The sequence below is a fragment of the Barbus barbus genome, assembly GCF_936440315.1.
Source record: "Barbus barbus genome assembly, chromosome: 27".
Taxonomy (NCBI): Eukaryota; Metazoa; Chordata; class Actinopteri; order Cypriniformes; family Cyprinidae; genus Barbus; species Barbus barbus.
The window spans coordinates 6,182,663-6,206,241 of NC_136755.1; the positions used below are offsets into that span (position 1 = coordinate 6,182,663).

General features: G+C 35.3%; 1 protein-coding gene across 2 annotated transcripts in view; it reads left to right on the top strand.

Annotated features, from left to right (window-relative positions):
- The window catches only part of LOC306847405 (RNA polymerase II subunit A C-terminal domain phosphatase-like), a 119,453-nt gene extending 100,685 nt beyond the window's left edge, over nt 1–18,768 (top strand). The window contains exons 13-14 of one of the 2 annotated variants that reach the window (XM_079381334.1): nt 16,909–17,103; nt 18,402–18,767. In XM_079381334.1, coding sequence (XP_079237460.1) covers nt 16,909–17,059 — 151 coding nt within the window. In that variant the 3' untranslated portion in view covers nt 17,060–17,103; nt 18,402–18,767. Of the gene's footprint in view, nt 1–16,908 lie in introns of both variants that reach the window. The other variant, XM_079381333.1, reaches the window with a different exon arrangement.
- Nucleotides 18,769–23,579: the final 4,811 nt, after the last annotated feature.

Here is a 23,579-nt window from a genome sequence, read left to right on the forward strand (position 1 = left end):
ATCTATGAAAGAAAACCAGAGCACTTTTTTTTTCTTGTATTTTTTATTTGAGTATTTTTTTTTCGCGATACCCAATTGCAGTCAAAAAGTACATAAACAATACCAGCAAGAATGCAAGCTGTTATGAGGACATTTTTTTATTATTATGTCTAATAAATGACAATAACATTTTTAAATTTTTGACAAATTTCTAAAATATGTTTTCTCTTTATTATGATAAGTGGTCTAATAAATTAAGCACTGTATGTTTTCATAGCATTCAGTTGTCACGTTTGTTTGAAGGACATTGGGCAGAATGTGGAATAGTGTTTTTTTTGGTCAATATTTCTTTAATCCGATTAATCGATTAATCGAAAGAATAATCGGCCAACTAATCGATTATCAAAATAATCGTTAGTTGCAGCCCTACCTGACATGTCACAGCACTGTCCCACAGTATGACATGATACTATTGTAATGGTATTATTTTTAAACCTGCATCAATATTACAGTTTCTCATTTAAACAGACCTAATCATAAGCACTGTATATTAAACTTCAGAGTTACTTGTATGGCTTGGTGATGAGATTATAAAAAGAGCAAAAAGAATCCCACAAATCTGCATTGGAGGAGGAATCTGAGCCTTTTTATGACCTAATATTAAAAGAATCATTCTAAAAACAAACTCTATACATTAATATATATTATGCATTTAATACTATATATTTTTATCAATAAATTTTAAAATGCTTTAAAGAGTGCTTTTTATTTAGTAAATGTTTAGTAAAAGGACTGCACGTCAAACCCATACAATCAAATTTTTTTGAATGGTAAATGGTTCTGTTAATAATTATAAGGAATTAGCTTTTCATGAAATATTGTGTATAGTTATTGAAGAAAAAAAAAAAAAAAACGTTATTTCTATAAAAAAATCAGAGCCAGCATAAAATTGATACCTGCTATGCATGCCATCAATCCTTGAAACATTTTTTTATATATATATGAATTTTTTGTAACATTGTATTTGTTTTTCTTGTGTAATATAAAAATAAAAAATAATTAAAATAAATTGTTTTAATTATTTAATTGTACTTCAAATTAATATAAACTAATATTTTAAAATGTAAAATATATATTTAGTTCAAATTAATATAAAACACTGCAGAACTATGTGAACTATAAAAAATTGCTTAAAATGGGAAACTTGCTTGCTTAATTTTATATGTATATGTATATGTGTATATATATATATATATGTATATATATATGTATATGTGTGTTACAATTATGTAAAAATTATATGCATTATCTATGTAAAACAAAACATGAAAAGAACTAGTCTGAACTAGTCCTCATGTAATATTAAAATAAATAAAAACAGGAATGGAACTTTTTTTAATTTTGATATACCTGGTAACAATTTTAAAAGCAAATAAATATTAATATTATTTCTTGTTTTATTGTATAAATAGTGCCTATCTTGGATGTTTTATGGGTTTTCTTGTATAATGGAGAAAAAATATAGATAATGTAGTTAAAATTCATATATTTAAAATGTTGTGTGTGTGTGTGTGTGTGTGTGTGTGTGTGTTATGAATGAATGAACTTTATTGGCCAAGTATGTTTACACATACGAGGAATGTTATAGTGACAGAAGCTCCACAGTGCAACAGAAAGACAGCGATAGGACACAGATAATAAAAGAATAACAACAAATATCCAAAAAACAGCAAAAACACAATATATATAATAGACAATTATGTGTGTACAGGTCTGATATGTGCAAATTTGAAATGAAAAAAATAAATAAGTGTGGTGAATAAATAATGTATAGTAGAGTTGTGTGTTCCGCATTTTATTGTCTAGTGTTCATGAGATGGATTGCCTGAGGGAAGAAACTGTTCCTGTGTGTACACATTAGTTAAATTATTATAAAATAATACTGTGATCTACAAAAAAAAAAGGCTTAAAGATCGTGAAAACTTGAAAAGAAATAGTCACCAATCAGAGCCTTTGTCCTTAATTTTTCATGAATCTTTGACCATGAAAAAAGTAGTGTTAATGTTTTTCAGCAGAGATTTGTAAATCAGACAGCCGTAAGGAGCTGTTAGGCCTGTGTCCTCCTCTCAAACACCGGCCATGCTAAACCCGGGGAGATCCTCTCTGAAGCATCGGCTGGCAGATGCCTGAGGGCAGGACTCGCCTCATGAAGGTCTGCTCAGTGATCAGAGGTGTCATTCCCCTCGGAGCACCAAACAATGCCACTTCCCATCAGTAACATCCCTCTTCTGACACGGCCAAGATGGCAGCGACAGGAAATTCCTGATCCTGTGTGCTCAGGGCAGGAGAAAGTCATGAGCACATCCCTGGATTTAGGACCTCTCAATGAGGGAGCGAGAGCTCTGTTCTCCATAAAGATCTCATCACTCAGACTACAGCAAGGAAGCCTGTCTACTTAGGGTTTTAATGATCTCAGAGACCCTGGTTATCCACAGCACAGTCCATCAGCCCTGCTTTTGAACCACCGCAAGAAACCAAGCATATCTCTGGGTGTTCAGCTCCTTTCTGGATCTCCAGGATGAAACCTGAGGGAGAAGGTGGATGGTGGTGGTGGTGATTTTGAGTTTGCTGCTAGATGCTAATGAAACAGGGTTGATGTGTGTGAGTAAAAAGCCCTCGTGTCTTTGACACTTTCTCCTGCTGTGCTTACGGAAAATCCTGTGATTGATTCCAGGAAAAGTATCCGTCATGTTGTACACATTATCTCTATGGCAACCTGCATCTCCAGGCTAACGCTGATATTTGATTTTCAGTCTATGAAGTATAGCTGGCTACTTTTTCCTGGAAGTTGAAGCCATTGGTGACTGAGCCAGATGAGCTTTTAATTTGGATGGAGCTGATTGATGCTTCAAGAACTGGCTTTGAACAACAAATGATCCTTTGAAGCTTTGTATAATTCTAGTAGGGGTTTTTTTCTGAAGAAAATTAGTTTTTTTGCCTGTTTGAAACTGCAGTGCTTGCATGTTGCCAGCTTACAAGTTAGTGTTAAATCTTGTCAAATTAATGAAAAGGTTTTTTTTTCCAACAATAACAAAGGCAAGACAAGGCTGTTACAATTACTCAACTAAATTCAAGTACTTGGATTTAAAACTAATTGTGTATCAGGTTTGCATTATGAGACAAGTTTGATGTTCAAGAAATAACAGTCACTGTAGAATTTCTGTTGTAAAGAAGTCAACTGAGTTAATCGATTACTCGACTGAGTTATAGGATCTTTTGAGTTAAATGGAGTTTGGCCAAGGATAAAAACAATTAACGTTCATCCAATCATTATTACAATTATCATTACAAATAATGGTTTAAAATTGACTGACTAATTTTCATGATGATTTTAACAGTATTGTTCAAAAGAACCATACGAGTACTTTTGAGAAAGTACTCTTTGATACGTTATTGATCAAGTTATTTTCCCATTGTTATAAATGTATTTTAAGTCATTTTAAAGGCTATTGTTCACTTGGGTATATTTTTAACAGTTTCTACACATAGGAAAAACATCACTTTACTCAATTAATCGTCAAAATAATCGGCTTATAACTCGATTAATCGCCAAAATAATCAATAGTGAAAGCTCTAGACAAGACAAAAATTGACATTTTGATGATGATTAAATGCTTTTTATTAAAACATACTGTTGATACTAAGAGTTAAACAACATGGCAAGATATGATGAAATATTGACTAAAGCTTAAGGATATTAAAATTAAGTCTGATCGTTTACTCGCAGCGCACCTCTCTCTAATAAGGTTTAATGTCAGGATCCTTAAGTATGGGCAGTAGTAAACGTGAAGCTTGCTTTAGCAAACACCAGCAATTATCGCTCATAAACAATACATGTAAATGTCATTCTGTTGCATACAAATGCATACAAACAACAGATGTCTCATTTTCGATTGCATGTGGATTGCAGATTCACAGACATGTTTCCTGCAACATAAATATGTGGCATCGTAGTGTGGATTCGGCCCCTGAGGGCCAATTAGAGCATGCCGTGGGAGGAGAGATGAAAAGCTGTTGTCTGTCCATGCTTATGTGTTTCTCTGTGTATGTGTACACACATTCATGGGCATTCATTTTGGCTGCTTAGCTGTGAAAAGGCCCCAGTCGCCATATTAACGCAACTATCATAAGTATACACACATTCCTCCCCTGCCTCTTCACGCTGACGACTTTGTTCAGAAACGGGACAGAAGGAAGTCTTCAAAAGTGCTCATCATCAGCTTTCATTAATTAATTATTAGTCTGAACTGAGCTCAGTTCGGAAACACTATGAGATGTGCAGCAGACTGTTAAAGAGCACTATAATTAACATTTTGAAATGTTTTACAATAGCAGTACTTTCGCTTTGGGGAATGAAATCCCTTTTTTTATAATCAAGAGCAGCCTTGGCACTCGAGTCTTTAAAATTGATGCTTTTTCATGTTTAATGACAAGTGAAGCTTCTTTCTTTTTTCCTAAAGCCACAATGAGTCATCAAGTTTTGTCATTTACTCAGCATTGCGTCTGCTCTTTGGATGCTGTGCTGACCAGGGTCTTTCAAACTCCAAAAAGGGCAACACCTCGAACGTTTTTGGTGAACTGTTCTTATAATCAAAGAATTTAACCATGGGTTGCTCTGTGGGGGTCGTCCCTGTAAGTCATTTTTGATCAAAGTTTCAATTAGTGCATACACACATACAATGCTGATACACAAGAGAAATCAGCATGAGTCTTGCTTTTGAGAGTGCCAACTGCTGAGAACTATCAGATATACTCGCATAAATATCCTAAATTATGCTGTTTCATCTTATAACTACAGTTTTAGAAGACTATGTCTTTATAACTTGCCATAAAGAAGTCAAAAGTTTAGATACTTGACTTGAATATAAATTTCCTCATAATTTTGGAAGTCTAATGGAATGGTTGAAAATTAAGCATTTAAGTGATTTCTTATAAACACTTTTGATATTTGAAATCAACACCCAAAAGAAACACACCCCTCCCTTCACTGCTCCGACCCCAGATTCGGTAACAAATCTATTACAGGTGGGATAAGAATAAGGATTTATAGTGATAAAAACCTGAACCGAAAGAAAAAGCAAAAATATAATGCGCATATACAGGAAGTAGTTTGTTGTTGGTTAACACCAGCTCCAGACAAACAATGACACTTCAATCTGTCTCATTGCTATACCTAACATTACAATTCATCAATTCTCACAATTCATCAACCATACATCAATTCTCTGTATGTATGTGCTGTACATGTGGAAGAATTGACAATAAAGCTGACTTGACTTGACTTGACAACAACAGTATATCTTGGTTGTGTGTAACATAAAGCCAATGTTACTCAAGTACTCAAAGGGTTGCTTAGCTCTGGAAAGCTTTTCCAACACAGGTCTTTCTGTAGTTCTTGCCTGATCGTAACAATCAATAAATAAGCTTTCCATTGATGTATGGTTCGTTAGGATAGGACAATATTTGAGATACAACTATTTGAAAATCTGGAATAAAAAAAAATCTAAATATTTAGAAAATCGCCTTTTAAAGTTGTCCAAATTAAATCCATAGCAGCGCATATTACTAATCAAAAATTAAGTTTTGATATATTTACAGTTGGAAATTTACTAAACATCTTCATGGAACGTGATCTTTACTTAATATCCTAATGATTTTTGGCATGAAAGAAAAGCTCATTTTGACCCACACAACGTATTGTTGGCTATTGCTACAAATACACCCATGCTACTTATGACTGGTTTTGTGGTCCAGCGTCACATATTTGATCATCTCCATGTATGCATTGATCAATGATTATGTGAATAAAAGCATAAATTCAGTTTGTTTATCGGATTAAACTGCATGATTCATATGGATTATTTTTACATTGTCTTTATGGACTTTTTAGGTCTTGAATGTTTTGGTGGAATGGAATTTCAATAGAGGAACAGAAATAATCTTCATTTGTGTTTCGAAGACAAACAAAGGCTTATGGGACCTGAGGTTATGAAAATGATGGCAGATTTGTCATTTTTGGGTAAACTATCCCTTTAATCATCATACAGAAGTGTGTTCTTCTGTTGTTTTCCTCGTCAAACCTGTATCAAAGATGGTGCTTTCAGAACATTGCTGTTAATAGATTTCCTTGAGCTTCATAAGCCTTCACCTATCTGTGCAATGTACAGTTCCTCCAACGGCTTTCAGCGGATTTTCAAGACCTGAGGCCGCCACTTAACGCCATGGCAACAGACCTGTAGGTGCTGTTTTACATTCAATCTCCTCAGATGGCGAATATTATGGGCTGTGAAATAACTCACGGAAGAGGCCCATTATTGCACTCTTAATGGATCCATCAGAACTCTCTGAACAGCCCAGCGTGATTTTAAAGGCCTATAGAGCCACAGAAAGAGTATGGTATACTCCCGATCTGAGTTAATTACCGCTGCCCATGTCTCGGGTCCGTTCTCCATGGAAACAAACAGAGATGAAGTGAATGCCGATTAAAAAGGATTTGGATTTGTGATGTCCCATGGGATCCATTTAGAAGATCCTTCCACTCGTTTCCTCGCTAATGATGATTTCACTAGCGTGTGTATGAATGGCACGTTTATGAAGTTAACGAGGCAGAAATAATTTGCCTGTTGACTGCTTAATGATGGTGCGCAATGCTCTCCAAATCTGAGGTTCCTCGTGGAAATGTGCGTTAGTATTTTATTCCAGTGGTTAAATAAAGATAAATGAGAAATTTCACACTCATCACTCGTTAGTTACTTTGTAATTGTCGTTAAATGGTGACTTTTTGCCCTTACTGTAGATGAATCCAGCTGCATTTCTCATGCACGCTGTAATTGATGTATCACTGCCGCTGTGTCCGGGGGCTTCTGGGTAAATGGATGATCTTTGAATAGGGCCGGCTTCTTTTTATGTCCTCCCAGAACAGACCTGTGATGGATTAAACATGGTGAACGGCTGTTGAGATGATGGATGATGAGGTGCATGGACTTCCTCCCTCTCATACCGGCCCCTCGCTTTCTCTCTTGTTTCTCTGTGTGGTGCACTTCTAAACTGCATTTCTGCAAAGGTTTTTCTTGCAAAACACAATATGAACAAAACAGTGCTCATTTTTATGCTAAAGTGATAGATCCAAGGGCGTAGGTTTGCTTTTTACATTGGTGGGGACATAAACCCCAGCACCCACCCACCAAACACCCAATCATTTACGCATTTTTGATAGACCTTTGACCACAGTTTCATGTCACATAAAGTCTTCATTTATAGCTTATGCCAACATATTCATAACTCCTAAACATTTTTTTTGTTATGTTAGTGTGATTATCAGACAATAATTACACAATTTTTATTTTGTGAACCAACAACATCCGCATCAGAGTGCTGGGTGTCTTTATCACACATCACTTTATTTTAATATTAATCGAAATGGACCCAGGATGATTCTGGAAGAATAGTTTGCTGTTGCTGTAGTAACGAACACAACTTTCCTGCGCATCTGATTGACAGATAAACCGCACGCTATTTAGTAGTGATATTTAACTAAAAAAAGTTACAGTATATTGTCATTACATTCACTTTACGTCCACTTCAGGAAGCCTCCTAGCAGTGACAGGAAAGAGAGGGATAGAGAGCAGTAGAGCTGTAAATGAAAGTGACATTGCTTATCTAAAAGTTTGTTGTAAACACAATCATCATGCTTACCATTTCCTTACCTACTTACTCTTTCCATCAGCATGTTCTGTTGAAAAACTAAACTAACCTGAAACCTTAACTGGCCTAAAACATTCATATTGTCCTTTTGCTGCATTAAAAGCACTGCTGTTTCTTATTTTTTCCATCAGAATTCTGACTGTGTGGTTTAATTAATTACAGGTTAATGGAGCCATCTTAAAACCACTGAGCCTTAAATCTGTTACATAGACCTGCTAGAGACATCAAAGCTCCAGGTCAGTCCACGAGACTCCTGCTGTGTGCTGCAGTGCTTTTAATGGAGACTGTACAGCGCTGTCTGACATCCTGCTGTTTAAAGAGCATCCAGTGATCCAGACCAGCTGACTCAGAATCAGGATTTAAAGGACCAAATGAAATAGTTTAATAATTTTCCTTTGTTGATGTATATCTTGTTCACACAGTTGCGTATGGGAACACATTGAATTTCATCATGTGCATATGCCATCAATATATGATCCATTTGTAGTTTTTGTCAACATTCAGGAGTTTAAATGGGTCATATGACGATGCTAAAAATAACATTATTTGGTGTAATATACTGTGTTTACGTGGTTTAAGTTTCAAAAAACACATTATTTTCGACATACTGCAGATTATTGCTCTCTGCTCTGGCTTTCTGAAACGCGTCGATTTTTTCAAAGCTCATCGTTCTGAAATGCGTGGTGTGCTCTGATTGGCCAGCTATCCAGTGCGTTGTGATTGGCCGAATACCTCAAGCTTGTGACGGAAATGTTACGCCCCTCAACGTATTTGGCAACACACAGAATCTCCACGACATGACGGTGACGGCAACAATACTACAGCGAGAATAAAAGTTACACCTTCTGTCTTTGCATAAACATTTGGGCGATTTTATGCAAATCGTCCAACACATTGACGTGGGGGCATGTTTAAATTAGGCTTTTTAGGAAGAAGTGGACGAGTCTTAGGGTTATTCACACCAAGAAAGTCCGCTAGTTCACTTGCTTTGGTCCGGACCAAGTACGATGTTGTTGTTTTTTTTTTGTTTGGTGCGGTTCGCTTTCACACGTCCCTTTTTGCAAGTGAACCAGAAACTGTAAATAAAACCACACGTGTGCTTAAGGTCATCCATTCATTGGTTCATCCATTCAACCGTACCAGAGTTAGTTTGGCACCTCTTCAGTTGGATCTCAGTACGGTTGTTTGGTGCGCACCCGAGTGCGATTGCTGTATTCACTTCTTCCTAAAAGATCCGCACCAAGTGGGGAAACGAACTTGAGTTCGATTCAGTCGAACCAAACAAGACAGGTGTGAATACACTCTTAAATTTGATAAAGAATATCTCTTTGGGTTTGAGACTAGTCTTTGCAACTTTACAGATCTTCTATATGCACAAACAGCAAAAAAATTATTTGCGCAGACATAAACGAATTTAGGTGTATTCAGTGGCGCGTTAACATTAAAAACAAAACTAATGCACTGCGTCCTCAGTGGCTCTGATGTCGGGAAAAAAATTAAGATTCTTATGTTCTTCTATATCACAAAACTACAAAATACCTGCATTGCTTACAAGACATTGTCGCTACAGCTGCTGAAGCGTGGAGAAAATGATGGACTTCATACAACTGGCTGAGGGTAAAAATATGCTAATATTGGACAGTACTAATAATTGATAGGCCACAATACTTAAATGTGTGCGGCTTGTCTTTGCGACTGCTACAGTAAACAAACTCCATGATGTCTGAAACAATCTGCAAACATTCATGCCTTGTTCACCCGTCCTGACCACATCTTCACACTGATTCTTGAGGATGCATCAGGACAAAACGTGACACTTATTGACCTGTGCTGTCTACTACATGCATGTATACCCATAAATTACTCCCATCGTGTTCAATCAATACTGCCCATCATGGTGCTTAACACATGGCTGTATGAGAACGAAACCTTGTGGGTTCAATCGAACATACATCATTAAACCTCCAGGGTTGATTTGAATGCCTCTTTTGTGGCTTTAAAAGGATAGTACATTTCTGTCATCGTTCACTCACTTGTATGATTTCCTTTCTTCAGTTTCCCATGAACCATCTTCTGAGTTTCACAGAAGAAAGAAAATACAGGTTTGGAACGACATGAGGGCTAAATAAAATGTTGTGCTTTTGTTTTTTTCTGTATTTTCAGTATTTCTCCCTGTCTTATACTTTCTCTTTTGTCTTTCCTCATCACTGCGCTTTTTCTCAAGTTGCTTTTCTTTCTCTCGGCTATAAGGGCTTTGTCCTGTTTAAATCTTTCAGGTGCATTCAGAGGGAACAAACTCTGAGCCGGCCGAGTTTCTGCAGTCACATCCTCCTCCCACAAGCCCATTCTCTCATTCTCACAGCCTTTGTTGCTTATGTAATCTGTTTCTTGTAGACAGTGAGAGACTGAGGGAGTGAGACAGAATGTAAGAAATAGGGATATTCCTCCTTTTGTTCTGTTTTGCCGCTGCGCCATTAGCGACGAGTCTATTTGCGGTTTGAAAAGAAGTCCTCCATGTGTCCCGCTGGTTTTCCAGCCTGACAGCACTATTCCCAACAGAGAAGGTGCTCTTTGTTGAGGCATCTCAAGCATGAATATTATTTTCAGATGTGTGCTGTGAGGTGTTGAGTCAGCAGGGTCACAGGCTGCTGTCGCTGGGTGAGTGTTGAGCCGTTGGCAGAAAACTCTCCAGACAAATCAACAATACAGCATTTCTTTGCAGTATGAAGATGAGGTTTCATGCAAACTTTTGGTTTTGCTTTTGGTCAGTTGTAATTTTTGTGGAGTTGTCAACAGAAACAATGATTCGTCTTTTTCCAAACACTGTCTGTTATGGGGTCGTCATTTCATAATTGCACAAAAAAGACCATTTTTGGCTGTACGCCAATGTCATGGGTTTGATTCCCAGGGAATACATGAACTGATTAGTGGGCAGTCGTGGCCTAAAGGATGGAGAGTCGGACTTGTAACCTAAAGGTCTGGCAGGGATTGTAGGTGAGGGGAGTGAATAACCAGCGCTCTCTCCATCCTCAATACCATGACTGAGGTGAGACCCTTGAGCAAGGCACCGAACCCCCAACTGCTCCCCGGGCGCCGCAGCATTGGCTGCCCACTGCTCCGGATGTATGTTCACTGCTGTGTGTGTACTTTGATGGGTTAAATGCAGAGCACAAATTCCGTATTGGTCACCATCAGGGGTGTAACGATACAAGTATTCGTATTGAACCGTTCGGTACGAGGCTTTTGGTTCGTTATGCATTATAAACCGAACTATTCGTTGGACTAATCCTATTACGTTTGGAAAATAAAAGAGCTTAAAGTGTGTGAAGTATAATGTTCTCAGTGCCACTGCGCTCAACAAGGCAGCCCAAGCGACGTAACAGGCATTGTGCTGTCTGCCCCGCGATAACCTCCCCTTGCTGGGGTGCGTCAAAAGATGATGATCTTGTATCGACGATAGCCAGAGATATTGTCAAAAACATCAATTATTGGCAGCATTAGAGTATTTGGCATTTCCAGTTAATGTAGGCCTGTTACATTCTTATTTTTATTAGGCCTATTATTATTATGAAGCTAACTTTATTATTAAATTAAAATTACAATTAATTTGCCCTGCAATAATTACTCAATTAATTATTCAAAAACAACCTGTTTAACACAAAACACGTTTCTTTTCTTTATTTGTTTTCACTATGTATGGGCCACAAGAGAAATATTGAGGGAATAAACGAAAACAGCTATAGCCTATATATCGTGATCAGCATATGTTGAAGTAGATTCGTCTCTCGTCGAGAGAGATGCCGAAAGCTCCGTCATTCCGTTTTTACTTTCACTTTCTGCTTATAGTGAATTGACTGAGATTAAGATGTTCACCAGCATAAATATTGTGCAAAGTTTGCACGTGTGCTTGTGTGATAAACATTGGCTCACCTTCATGGTTTAAAACAGAAATATTTCTGGTATAGTTTTAGTTTTCATTTTTGCTTTTCATTTTCTTGTAACACTACAAAGTGCATTAAAAAAAACTTTTTTTTAAATCTAAGCTAAACTCAACCAAATAAACTGGATTTGCAAAACTTTCCAAATGTATTCATTTGCATTTGAGAGCATTTAATTTTTCTTATAAATATAAAGATATCAAGACTGTCTAGCACTGATTGAAAATATGACAACTAAAGTAATTTTTATGTAATTCTATTTAAAGTTAAAACCCCACTTTTTGTTTCGTTCTTTTTTTGTAGTTAATGTAGTTATTATTGTTGGCTAGTTTTCACTTTCATAATAGATGATAACCTTGACGAGGAGCTCCCATATGCAATTTGCACCTCTGTTTTATTCCTAACTTCATATCCTTTATTCTGAGTTAAATCTGATTTCAGATTTTCTCATTAAATATCACATAAAGAAAGGGTAATAATGGCAGTCTGAATAACAGCGCTGTGCTTTGGTCAGTGGTTTGATTGAAGATGTAAGACTGTGTGGTGTTATGAATCACTGTTAAACTAAAATCTGCAGTTTGTGTACATGCACAGTGAACTTACATCAACTTTGAGAGACAAACTTCCTGTTTGTATTTCTTCTAATTATCCTAGGTACATGGACACAGACAGAAATGATGTGAATACAACACTGAGCCTCATTTCCCCGTTACTCAGTCCATAAATATCAAACACATGGTCTGCTCCATTGTCAGGTTGACTTTCTTTCCTAATGTTTTCAATTTTGTGTCCTTCCTTTGCTTTTATCTTTTATTCATGTAGTCGGGCCGGCTCTTTATCAGCAGGTGGTAGTGGATTCATCATTACACTAAATGTGAGACACACATACTATCCATTGATCAAAGCAGCTGTCTGTACTGTCAGCACATCTAATGACAGCTGGCGCTTATTTAGCTCCGGAAGAGCATTATTAGGTCTGACTTCTTCAAAACTTGCTTACAAGGTAGTTGTGTGTGTTTGTCAGTGTCAATTTGATTGGCTTTAATGTGTGTGAAGCTAATGTTCCTACACATGTTACTGCAGGGTGCTTTAAAGGAATAGTTCACCCGTAAATGGAAATATTCAGTCCTTCCAAACCTGTATTCATTTCTTCCTACCATGAAACACAAAAGCACCATAAAAGTTGCATAAACGTTTCTCTCTGATTTGTGCTCTTTATTTCAAGTCTTCTGATGTCAAATCATAGCTTTGTGTGACGGACAGACAGAAATTGAAAACGAAAGAACTACAGTGGAAGATTTTTAACAAATAATTACTTATATTTGAGTCTGTTCCTCACAAAAAGGTATCGTATGACCAGAGGTGGGTAGTAACGAGTTACATTTACTTCGTTACATTTACTTGAGTACATTTTTTGGGTAACTAATACTTTTAGAGTATATTTTAAAATGGGTACTTTTACTCTTACTCAAGTATATTTTTAGAGAAAAACCGGTACTTTTACTTCGTTACTGTGGGCGACTCTCCTCTCGTTACTGTATCTTAATGCAATACAAGTTAAAAATGCTTCAGTTTATTCCAAACGCGCCGTCTACTTTTCTCTGGGCAATGAACGATGCCCATTCGCGAATGATTCATTCTTTTGAGTCGATTCTGTTTAAAGGCTTTATCAAACCAGTGAATCGGTTCGCGAATCAGTTTGAATGATTCATTCAGTTCCCTGCCGCACGCGCTGAGTCTCTGAAGCGGTTCTCACTCAGATAACAGAGAGTTTAAGAACATCAAGAGCACTGAAGACGTGGCTTTGGATCTACAGTCAGTTGAAAGCAAATCTGCAAAGGCTTGTTTGCTAGAGCTATATGAAGATCTTTTATTAGATGAACACCGCGTGTGTTGTCTACTGTTCCACAGGTATAGGCCACGATACCACTATGACATTACCAGTTTGTTGTACATGTACCTTACATTAAATACAATGTATAATTTATACATTAAATAAGCTGTCACAGAGTATGAAATGAAAACCCGCGGAGCCCGCGTTAGCTCTGCGCAGCGGCCTGTTCTAGACACAATTAATATTCATATTTTTACAATATTTACGCTTGCAAAAATATAGGCTACATTTGTTTACATTTTGCAGAACAGAAGATCCGTCAATATGCATTTGTTTCGTTATGTTCAGAGCAGTCATGTGAGGCGTTTTCAGAGGTTTCAGTGTTATAGGATAATACATAATTAATTTACTTTAAAATATAATTTAATTCAGTGATGCAAATCAGAATTTTTATCAGCTGTTACTCCAGTTTTCGGAGTCATGATCCTTCAGAAATCATTATAATATATCGATTTATTACCAGTGTTGGAAACAGTTTTGCTGCTTAATATTTTTTGGAACCTGTGACATTTTGTTCAGGATTCTTTGATGAATAGAAAGCTAAAAAGAGCAGCACTGATAATAAATCAACATGATTTCTGAAGGATTATGTGACTCTGAAGACTGGGGTAAAGGCTGATGAAAATTCTGATTTGCACTGAAATAAATTACATAAAAAAAAAAAAAAAAAAAATAAAATATATATATATATATATATATATATATATATATATATATATATATATATATATATATAGAACGGCAGTGTGTGTGTGTGTGTATACACATACACATTACATAAATGTAATCTATATATCTAAATAAAAATAGACTATATTCAGTACCTATATGATCCAAAGTAAGTAGTAACTAACTACTTGAGTAGTTTTTTTTATCCAATACTTTTTTACTCTTACTCAAGTAACTATTCAGACTATTACTTTTACTTTTACTTGAGTAAATATTTCTAGAAGTACTTTTACTTGAGTACAGTTTTTGAGTACTCTACCCACCTCTGCGTATGACTTCAGAAAACTTAATAATTAATTAATTCATTAATTTATATGAAAAAACGTAAATATTCTCTAAAGACGATATACAGGTTTAATTTTATTTTTATTGTTTGAAAATATGTTGACCTACCGTTCAAAAAGTTCAGGGTCTGTTAGCTCACCTCTCTTATTTACTTGATCATAAATACAGTACAGTTATTTTGTGAAATAATATTACTATTCAGTAATATTACTAAATATTATTTCAAATAACTGTTATCTGAATATATTTTAAAATGTAATTTATTTCTGTGATCAAAGCTGAATTTTCAGCATCATTACTCCAGTCTTCAGTGTTTCATGATCCCTCAAGAAACATTTCGGATTATTATCAATATTGAAAACATTTTTTCATCTTTGATGAATGGAAAGTTCAAAAGAACAGCATTTTCTGAAACAGAAATCTTTTGTAACATTATAAATTTAATCAATTTAATGCATCATTGCTGCTGAATAAAATAATTTATTTATTTTACTTACTGACCCCAAACTTTTGAATGGTGTTCTAGTTCTAGTCTTTTAATTATTTAGCATTAAACTGAATTCTTTGCCCAATCATTAGGGCATCAGATTTGACATTAATCTTCTGTTCAGGATTCTGTGTTTGTGGGAGCAGTATTCATGCACAGCAGCTGTGTTGCATCATCTTACTGTCAGAAGCGCTTCAACAAAAATACAGATTTATGAGAGATGTGCTCTCTCTTCGGTGCCCCATCCATATTTTCTTTCGTTTTGTGAAAGAGGGGTATCAGAAGCACAGTTCTGCTGTGAGCATGATATTTGAATTTTGGTATTTGCATTATTAGTGGTCATTGAATCCTTCATCTAATCCATCCATCAATAGCACCTTCTTGCAAGTCCAGTTCTTTTTTAACAAGTGAAGAGTGAAAAAAGCTGCTTAACCTTCAGAAAATATTGTTCGTTTACCTCAGGAAGTCAAACTATTTGCCTTTTCTGTAATGTTTGATTATAATTGGTCAGTTGCGACATTGAACAGTCATTGAATTTATTTAATTACGTTCTGCTGGATGAGAGAACTCTAAATAGAAAGCTTATTCCAGACTAATATTAGTATTTATGACTGTAATGTGGATGCAGTTTTCATTTTAATCGGCATTTGATTGTATTTTCTTATCAAAAGCTTTAAGGCAGTCTAAGTAGACGATAATTAATTCATACCTAATAACAGTATGTTGTTAGGGTCGTGATCGCCATCTTGGGGGTTGTGATAATTGAAAAACTTATTTTATGATGAATGAAATATCTGAATTCAGATTAAAAACTGGGTTGTGTGAGGCCATTATTTTTCAATATTAAATAAAAATATAAATTTGAATGAATGTAACCTAACAGGGTTAAATGGTTCAGCTTATGTAACTCCGAAAATGTGTGTAAAAATTGAGAAAATGGAAAGAGATTATTTGTCTAATATGGCGTTCCATTTGTGCCAAAAAAGTGTCTGACTGATTTGTACAATACTTTAGTCCGTCTACTGTTTTGGCACAAACATAACACTACAGTCTTCTCGTCATGCTGTAGAAAGGGTCCAAAAGATATCACTCCCTTAATTTCACAAGCGTTTCATTAGTGAGATGGGTAAACGTGGGCCACTGCCAAAGTGAAATTTTTGGTTGTTAATTAAAAATAGCTTTTCTACAATTAATTCAGTTCAACAGATTAGAAAACCCCCAAATTGAGAAAAAAACAATGTAGTAGTTTTTCAATTTCTAGTAAATTTCACAATTAATAACAAAGAAATGGCAAAGAACACATTGAATTAAAGATTATATTTTTAAATAGAAAGACTGAAAATATTATTTTGTAGTAAAACATACTCCAGTAATCTTTGTTTTACAACAACTACAAGTAAATGTGTTACAAGGACACTAACATACCATTAAGGGGGGCTTATTTTACTTATGATAGATAATTGTTAATTGAACATTTAATAGTTCTCACTCCAAAGAACATGAGATTTGTTCTTTTATAGTTCTTAAGCAAACATACTTAGACAGTAGTTTGTTCCTATTCTCAGAGAGTGCCATCTAAGTTAGGATGGCATTTTTTGTGTTGTGGTGCTTCAGGCTCCTGGCACCGATCCCCTCGCAGGTGGAGATGGTGACATGTGAACCAGCGGCCAGCAAACCATGACCGAGTGCTGCAACCAATCACTGTCAACAACACTCAACACTGCCATACGTAACCCTGGCAACCAGACCGCTTTGAACCAATGAGCTTTTCTCTCCAAACTTCTTTGACTAACGAGCATCACTGACCGACGCCTCTGTGTTTCTATCTTTAGGGGACACAAAAGAAAACTGGAGGAGGCCAGAGAAGATAACGACGACGATGATGATGGCGGCTCCAGTAAAGAATCCAATGAGGGCGGCAGCAGTTCAGAGGCTGATGAGATGGCTGCTGCACTGGAGGCGGAGCTAAATGATTTCATGTGAGCTGATTGGACGACGATGCATATGAACTATTGTGTTCTCATAAGGTACCAGAGATGAAACATGCGTTCATGTCGCTGTTATACAGCGCAAGTAAATGTGTGTGTGTGTGTGTGTGTGTGTGTGTGCATGTGTGAGAATAAAACAAAGGGGTTTACGAAGTAGATAGATATGTACAGATAGTCCAACACAGTCATTTTATTGTGAATTTACTTAGAGTACATAGCGGTGTGGGAAGTAGAGCTTCTGTATCTGATGTTTTACTTAGTTTCTGTTCCAAAATTAATTTTTATATAAATGTAAATGAAATTAAATATTTCAACTAATTGGTAATGAATGCCAAAGAATCTGAAGAGCTCTGCTCATGGACCCCTCAGAAGACATTTGGACGTGTTTGTGGTCCTCACCAGCAGTCAAGATCAGACATCCGAATGTGTCCAGTGTTGTCTCTTTCCTTTGGTTTTGTGCATCGCCTTATGCCGTCGACGCCCCTGTGTGTGACTGACACTGTGCTGCACCAATCCCAGAATACCAGCACCTTTAGACACAGCCACTATTACCGAGAAAAAAATAAATAAATCACAACTGCTACATGAAGAACTGATAAGAACGTGAAATGTAAAATCTGTAATGTGACTGATTTATTACGATATTAAAGGAACAGTTCGTAAAAATGACTTGTATAGTTCTGTCATCATTTACTCACTCGTTGCAAACCAAGAAACAGATAATGAGATATTAAGTAGAATGTCTCAGCTGCCACTGTCCAAATTTAACACCATAATAGTGATCCATATGACTTGTATGTCCATAGTTCGTCTTCTTTATGTGAGGAAAATACAGGAAAGTCACTTCAAATTTAGGGTTTTTGATGCAAGTTTGACAAGAAATTTGGTAACAAGACAATAGATATTAATGATATCAATGCACTATTTTAATAGTCCATATGGCTTTTTAGAGCTTGGTGGAGTGAAAGATTATCAGTTTGCTTCTCACACAATGATATCTTATTGCTTCTAAATACTTTGAATATGAATCACATGGGCCACTTTTAATGCCTTTGTTCATCTTGGAGTTTGATATTATAAATCCAACTTTTGTTGTAGATAAAAGAGCTGCTCGGACATTCTTCATCTTCATTAGTGTTTCGCAAAAGAAAGAAAATTACACTATGGAACAACATGTGCTAGTAAATGATAACAGACTTGTCATGTTTGTGTGAACTGTTTCTGTAACTACCTAAAAATTGATACTTGTGGTCTTTTCTGCTCCTGAGATGACATTGAAATGCCAGCTTTTACTCTGATGTCAGCGTACAGATTTCGTCATCTTCATTTGGCTTCAGGTGCTGATAGTGAACACTGTGGCAGCGTTAAACCGGTGTTTGGTTGGCTCTCACGCCACCCTGAACCATCACTGTACACACTGATCAGATCTGGACCCATGGGCATCAAGACTACTTGTCTAAGACCGGTTTCATGAATTCACTGGTTCTAGCTGGTTTTCTTCTGCGGAGCTGCTTGAACGATGAGACGTCCTGATCTAATTTCTAGTTTCTCAGAGGTTTGTGCACCTGATCTCTCGTGTTGTTTTTGACTGATGGATTTTCTTTCCTTTCATTGTGTTGTTTTCAACAATGTAAAGTATTTGTATATTCTATTTCGTACTTGACAAAGAAAAATGCTTTTCATTTAATAAAGATTTGTTTTATAAACCAGTGTTCTGATGGGGGGGGGTGTATTGTTGAATGCAATGTATTTTGTTATCTCAATGCTAAAAAGTTAAGAAAACAAAAAAAAACTTGAGGCAGCCAGCTTTAATATACTCAACATATTGGAAAAAAAACTTATGCAAATATGTTCTAAAAAATAAATAAATAAAAATACTGTAATTTGTGGATTTAAGTTCATTAATCTTACATTTTAAGCTGATCATGAACATTACTGTACACAGTAGAGATGTGGAACAGAAGTCTGTATCAATTTGTTGGGTAAACTGAAAAGCTCATATGGAGTTACTATGTTTGTACACACCGAAAAAAATATAGTATATGCTTACTGAACAAACTTCATCAAAACACTAATCACTATAACAGTGACTCGAAACATCTACATAGAGCTAAAACATGAATAAATTCTGAATAATGCATATTTATCATAAATCCTCATGTTTTGACAAATGTTTTTTGTCTCTTATGCTCACCAAGACTGCATTTATTTGATCAAAAATATAAATATTAATTGAAATATTAATATTAATTAAATTAAATATTATTAGAATTTAAAATGACTGTCTATTATTGTAATATATTTTACAATTATTTATTTGTGCTGCAAAGCTGAATTTTCTGATTTTTTGAAATAGAATAAAATACAATTTTATAAAATAGTAAATAGAAATCTTTTGTAACATCATAAACATCTTTACTGTCATTTTTGATCTAGTTAATGCATCCTTATTGAGAAAAGTAGAATGTATAAAGAGAGACAAAAAGCATCACTTTTTAATTGATCTGATGCAATGACATTAAGACAGTATAGCTTAAGTGAACACATTTGGGTCAACTATATTAAATATTTCCTCACTTTGAGATAAACGATGAGAGAGCTAAATTTAGCTAGTAAATCTGTACTTTCATCCATTTAGCATCATATATTCAGATTTATAGGCTTCATTGAAACACTAATCCCTGTAATGGTGACAATGAAGCTAAACATCTACATAAAGCTAAAACATCAATTATTTCTGAATAACAAATATTTAACATCATAAATCTTCATGTTTTGACCAAAAACACAAATGATGTAATGAAACCGAGCATGCCTTCAACACCAAACATCCAAAGTTTTTGCCGTTTAATAACAAGTTGCTTATACTAAAGAGTCTAAAATTTGACTTTGATTTAATGTCAACTTTATCCACATTTGATAGTTCAGTTAACCTTTAAAACAGTGTTGCCTGACAAAATGGAAGTTGGATTTGTACAGAGTATTAAAAAATAAGGGGACAAAACAAACTGGACGTGGCTTTTTAAATGTATTTTTGCCTCTTTAAAAAAAAAAATAACCGGTAGGACTACATGAAAACCATTAATAAAAACTAGTGCTAAAGAGAAATAGTTTCTGCTAGATTTCCCTGAAGTAAACTTAGCTGAAGCTCATTAGGCTTGCAGTGCTGCTTCAGTGTGACTCTGGCCGCTGTGTTGTAGAGGAAAGTGAGTCTGGACGCCTCCTGTCTCTTTGATCCTCTTTCACCCACCCGCTCAAAATCGTTCAATAAAACACACTAAAGAGTCTTTCAGTGCAGTGAGCACAGCTTTACTGTGAAGCAGCACATCTGGAATACTGCTGATGCCTATTTACAGTGCAGTCCAGACTGTGAGGATTGCGCTTTAGTTTCAATGATTCATCTTCGTCTGAGAATCACTACAGATCCCACAGCCACTCTACTGTACGTCTCGAGGCTCTGCTAAAATCTCATAGCATGAATTAATCCTGAGATTACGCATTAGATCCCTCAATGGGCTTTTCAGAATAATCATAATCCCACTAATCTTTTAATTGTGTCATGTATGCGATTAATATTAGCTGTGTTGTGTACGAGCTTGAATATAATTAAAAGCTCAATGTGCGGTCTCAACTTTTCTGTCTTCAATCGTCTTCCAGTTTAACCGCTGCTTTAATATGTAAAGTATTATAATTCCTTAGGGGATAATGTTAAGTGGCCCAGAAGTATTTGAGCACTTAAGTCACACTTAAAAATCAACTTTTATTATTCTTGAAAGGAGTTAGGCACAGTATAAAAATATAAAAAATCAAGCCAATTGGCGCATATTTTAAAGAAGCATAATTTTTCGAGCAAATAATTTCACAAAAAAAATTAAATAATAATATTAACACTATATAGGCTGATATTCAAATTAGTTTGGTAATTTTTAAATAAAAAATGGTCTCTTTTGCTCACTAATACTGCATTTATTTGATCATATATATATATATATATATATATATATATATATATATATATATATATATATATATTGTGTGTGTGTGAAATTTTATTTGATTTTAAAATGACTGTTATTGTAATACATTTTAAAATGTAATTTATTTATGATGCAAAGCTCGAATGTTCAGATTTTTAAGTTAATTAACTTTCCTGCTTAGCGATATTGAGATCAACTTGCAAGAAAAACAAATACAAAATACTCAAAACGTATTCAAAACATTCAATAATACTACACCACATAATAAAAGATATACAGTTAGGCCATATATGTTTGAACACAGGCACAGTTTTTATTATTTTAGCTGTTAACCAAAACATATTCAAGTTACAGTTATATAATGAATATGTGCTTAAAGTTCATCATTCAGCTTCATAGTACAAATGGACGATAACCCAAAACAAACAGCAAAAGCAACCCAGGAGTTTTTGAAGGTAAAAGATTTGAATATTCTGTAATGGCCAAGGCAATCTCCTGATATCAACCCAATTGAGCATGTATTTCACTTGTAGAAAGACCCACACACAACAACTGAAGTCAGCTGTAGCAAAGCATCATAAGGGAGGAAACCCAGTCTGCTGATGTCCATGAGTTCCAGACTTCAGCCAGTCATTGCCTGCAAAGGATTCTAAACAAAATATTAAAAATGAACATTTTATTTATTGTTATATTTATTTATCCAATTACATTTGAGACCCTGAAAATAGGGGAGACTCTGGAAAAAAAAAAAATGGTTGTAATTCCTAAGCTTTATATGTTATATTTTTGTTCAACCCCTTGAATTAAAGCTTAAAGTCTGCAATTTCATCTTGATTGTTTCATTTTAATTCTATTTTGGTGGCATACAGAGCCGAAATTATGGAAAATTGTGTCAGTGTCCATATATATATATATATATATATATATATATATATATATATATATATATATATATATATATATATATATGGACCTAACTGTACATATGCGCACACACACATACATCCATACACTCGCATACAATAATAATAGAAAATTATGAAACATACAAGTGCGGTTGCAAAAAGAACCCTAAGCATCCACATTATTTTCATTGAACAATTTAATATGTGACCCTGGAGCACAAAAGCAGTCTTAAGTCGCTGGGGTATATTAGTAGCAATAGCCAAACATACATTGTATGGGTCAAAATTACCAATTTTTCTTTTATTCTTTATATTTGTTCTTTTTTTTTTTAAGTAAAGATCATGTTCCATTAAGATATTTAGAAAATTTCCGACTGTAAATATATCAAAACTTCAAAACAAATTTTGATTAGTAATATGCATTGCTAAGAACTTTAAAGGGGAATTTCTCAATATTTTTTATTTTTTTTTACCCTCAGATTCCAGATTTTCGAATAGTTGTATCTCGACCAAATATTGTCCGATCCTAACAAACCATACATCAATGGAAAGCTTATGTATTCAGCGTTCAGATGATGTATAAATCTCAATATAGAAAAATGTACCCTTATGACTGGTTTTGTGGTCCAGGGTCGCATATGATGTTTTGTAACGTCATAAACATATTCACAGCCTCATTCGAGAATTTAATGCATCCTTATTGAATAAAAGTATTAATTTTCGAAAAGTAGAATGTGTTAAGAAAAGACAATAAGCATCACTTTTTGATTGATCTAATGCAGAGACATTCAGACAGTAAAGTAAATACATTTGGGGCAACTATAACACATTTCCTCATTTTATTTGAAATGAACAGCTAGAGAGCTAAATGTAGCTGGTAAATCTGTACTTTTATTAATTTATACATTCAGATTTATAGGCTTTAAAGTGATGTTCGGGTTATTTATCTGTGAAATTGGCTTTGTTTGGCTCTCAGAGCTGTGGTGAGTATACATGAGCCCTTTCTCTTGCTCTCTTATGGTCTGTTCTCAGGGGTGTGCGGTGGGAAAGGTCAGCACAGTCCAGCAGAAACAGCTGCTTTATGTTTTGACTGACAGCTGTATCAATGGAGCTCTGTGAATTGCTTGTTCTCATCACGGATTTTCTGCCATGTAAGTTTGCCAGTTTCCACTGGGGAAATACTATGAATGAAGCTCAGAAAGCCAATAAATAGGTTTTTTTGTGTGTTGTTGTTGACTGACAGGTGAGGCCGATTCTCTTGTCATGTACACAGGTAGTGCAGAAATTCACTGAGGGAACAGAAACGATTAGGACCTGGCAGATGTTCTGTTGTCCGATGTCTGTTTATGATTTTTACTGAAGGTCAGGCTTAGACATTGAAAATGAGCACAGGTTCATTCAGAAGTAACTGATGCTGAGGAAGTTAACATTTCAAAAAAATCTATTAAAAAGCAACACTGCAAATATACTATGTAGGGAATAGTTAATGAAAATCCTCAGGTCTTCTCAAATGAAGATGAGTTTTCTTTTGGAGAAATGTAGCATCACATCACTTGCTCACCAACAGATCCTCTGCAATTTCTTACAAACACACAGCTTTTCACTTTACAAGACATTCACTGATGGACTGGAG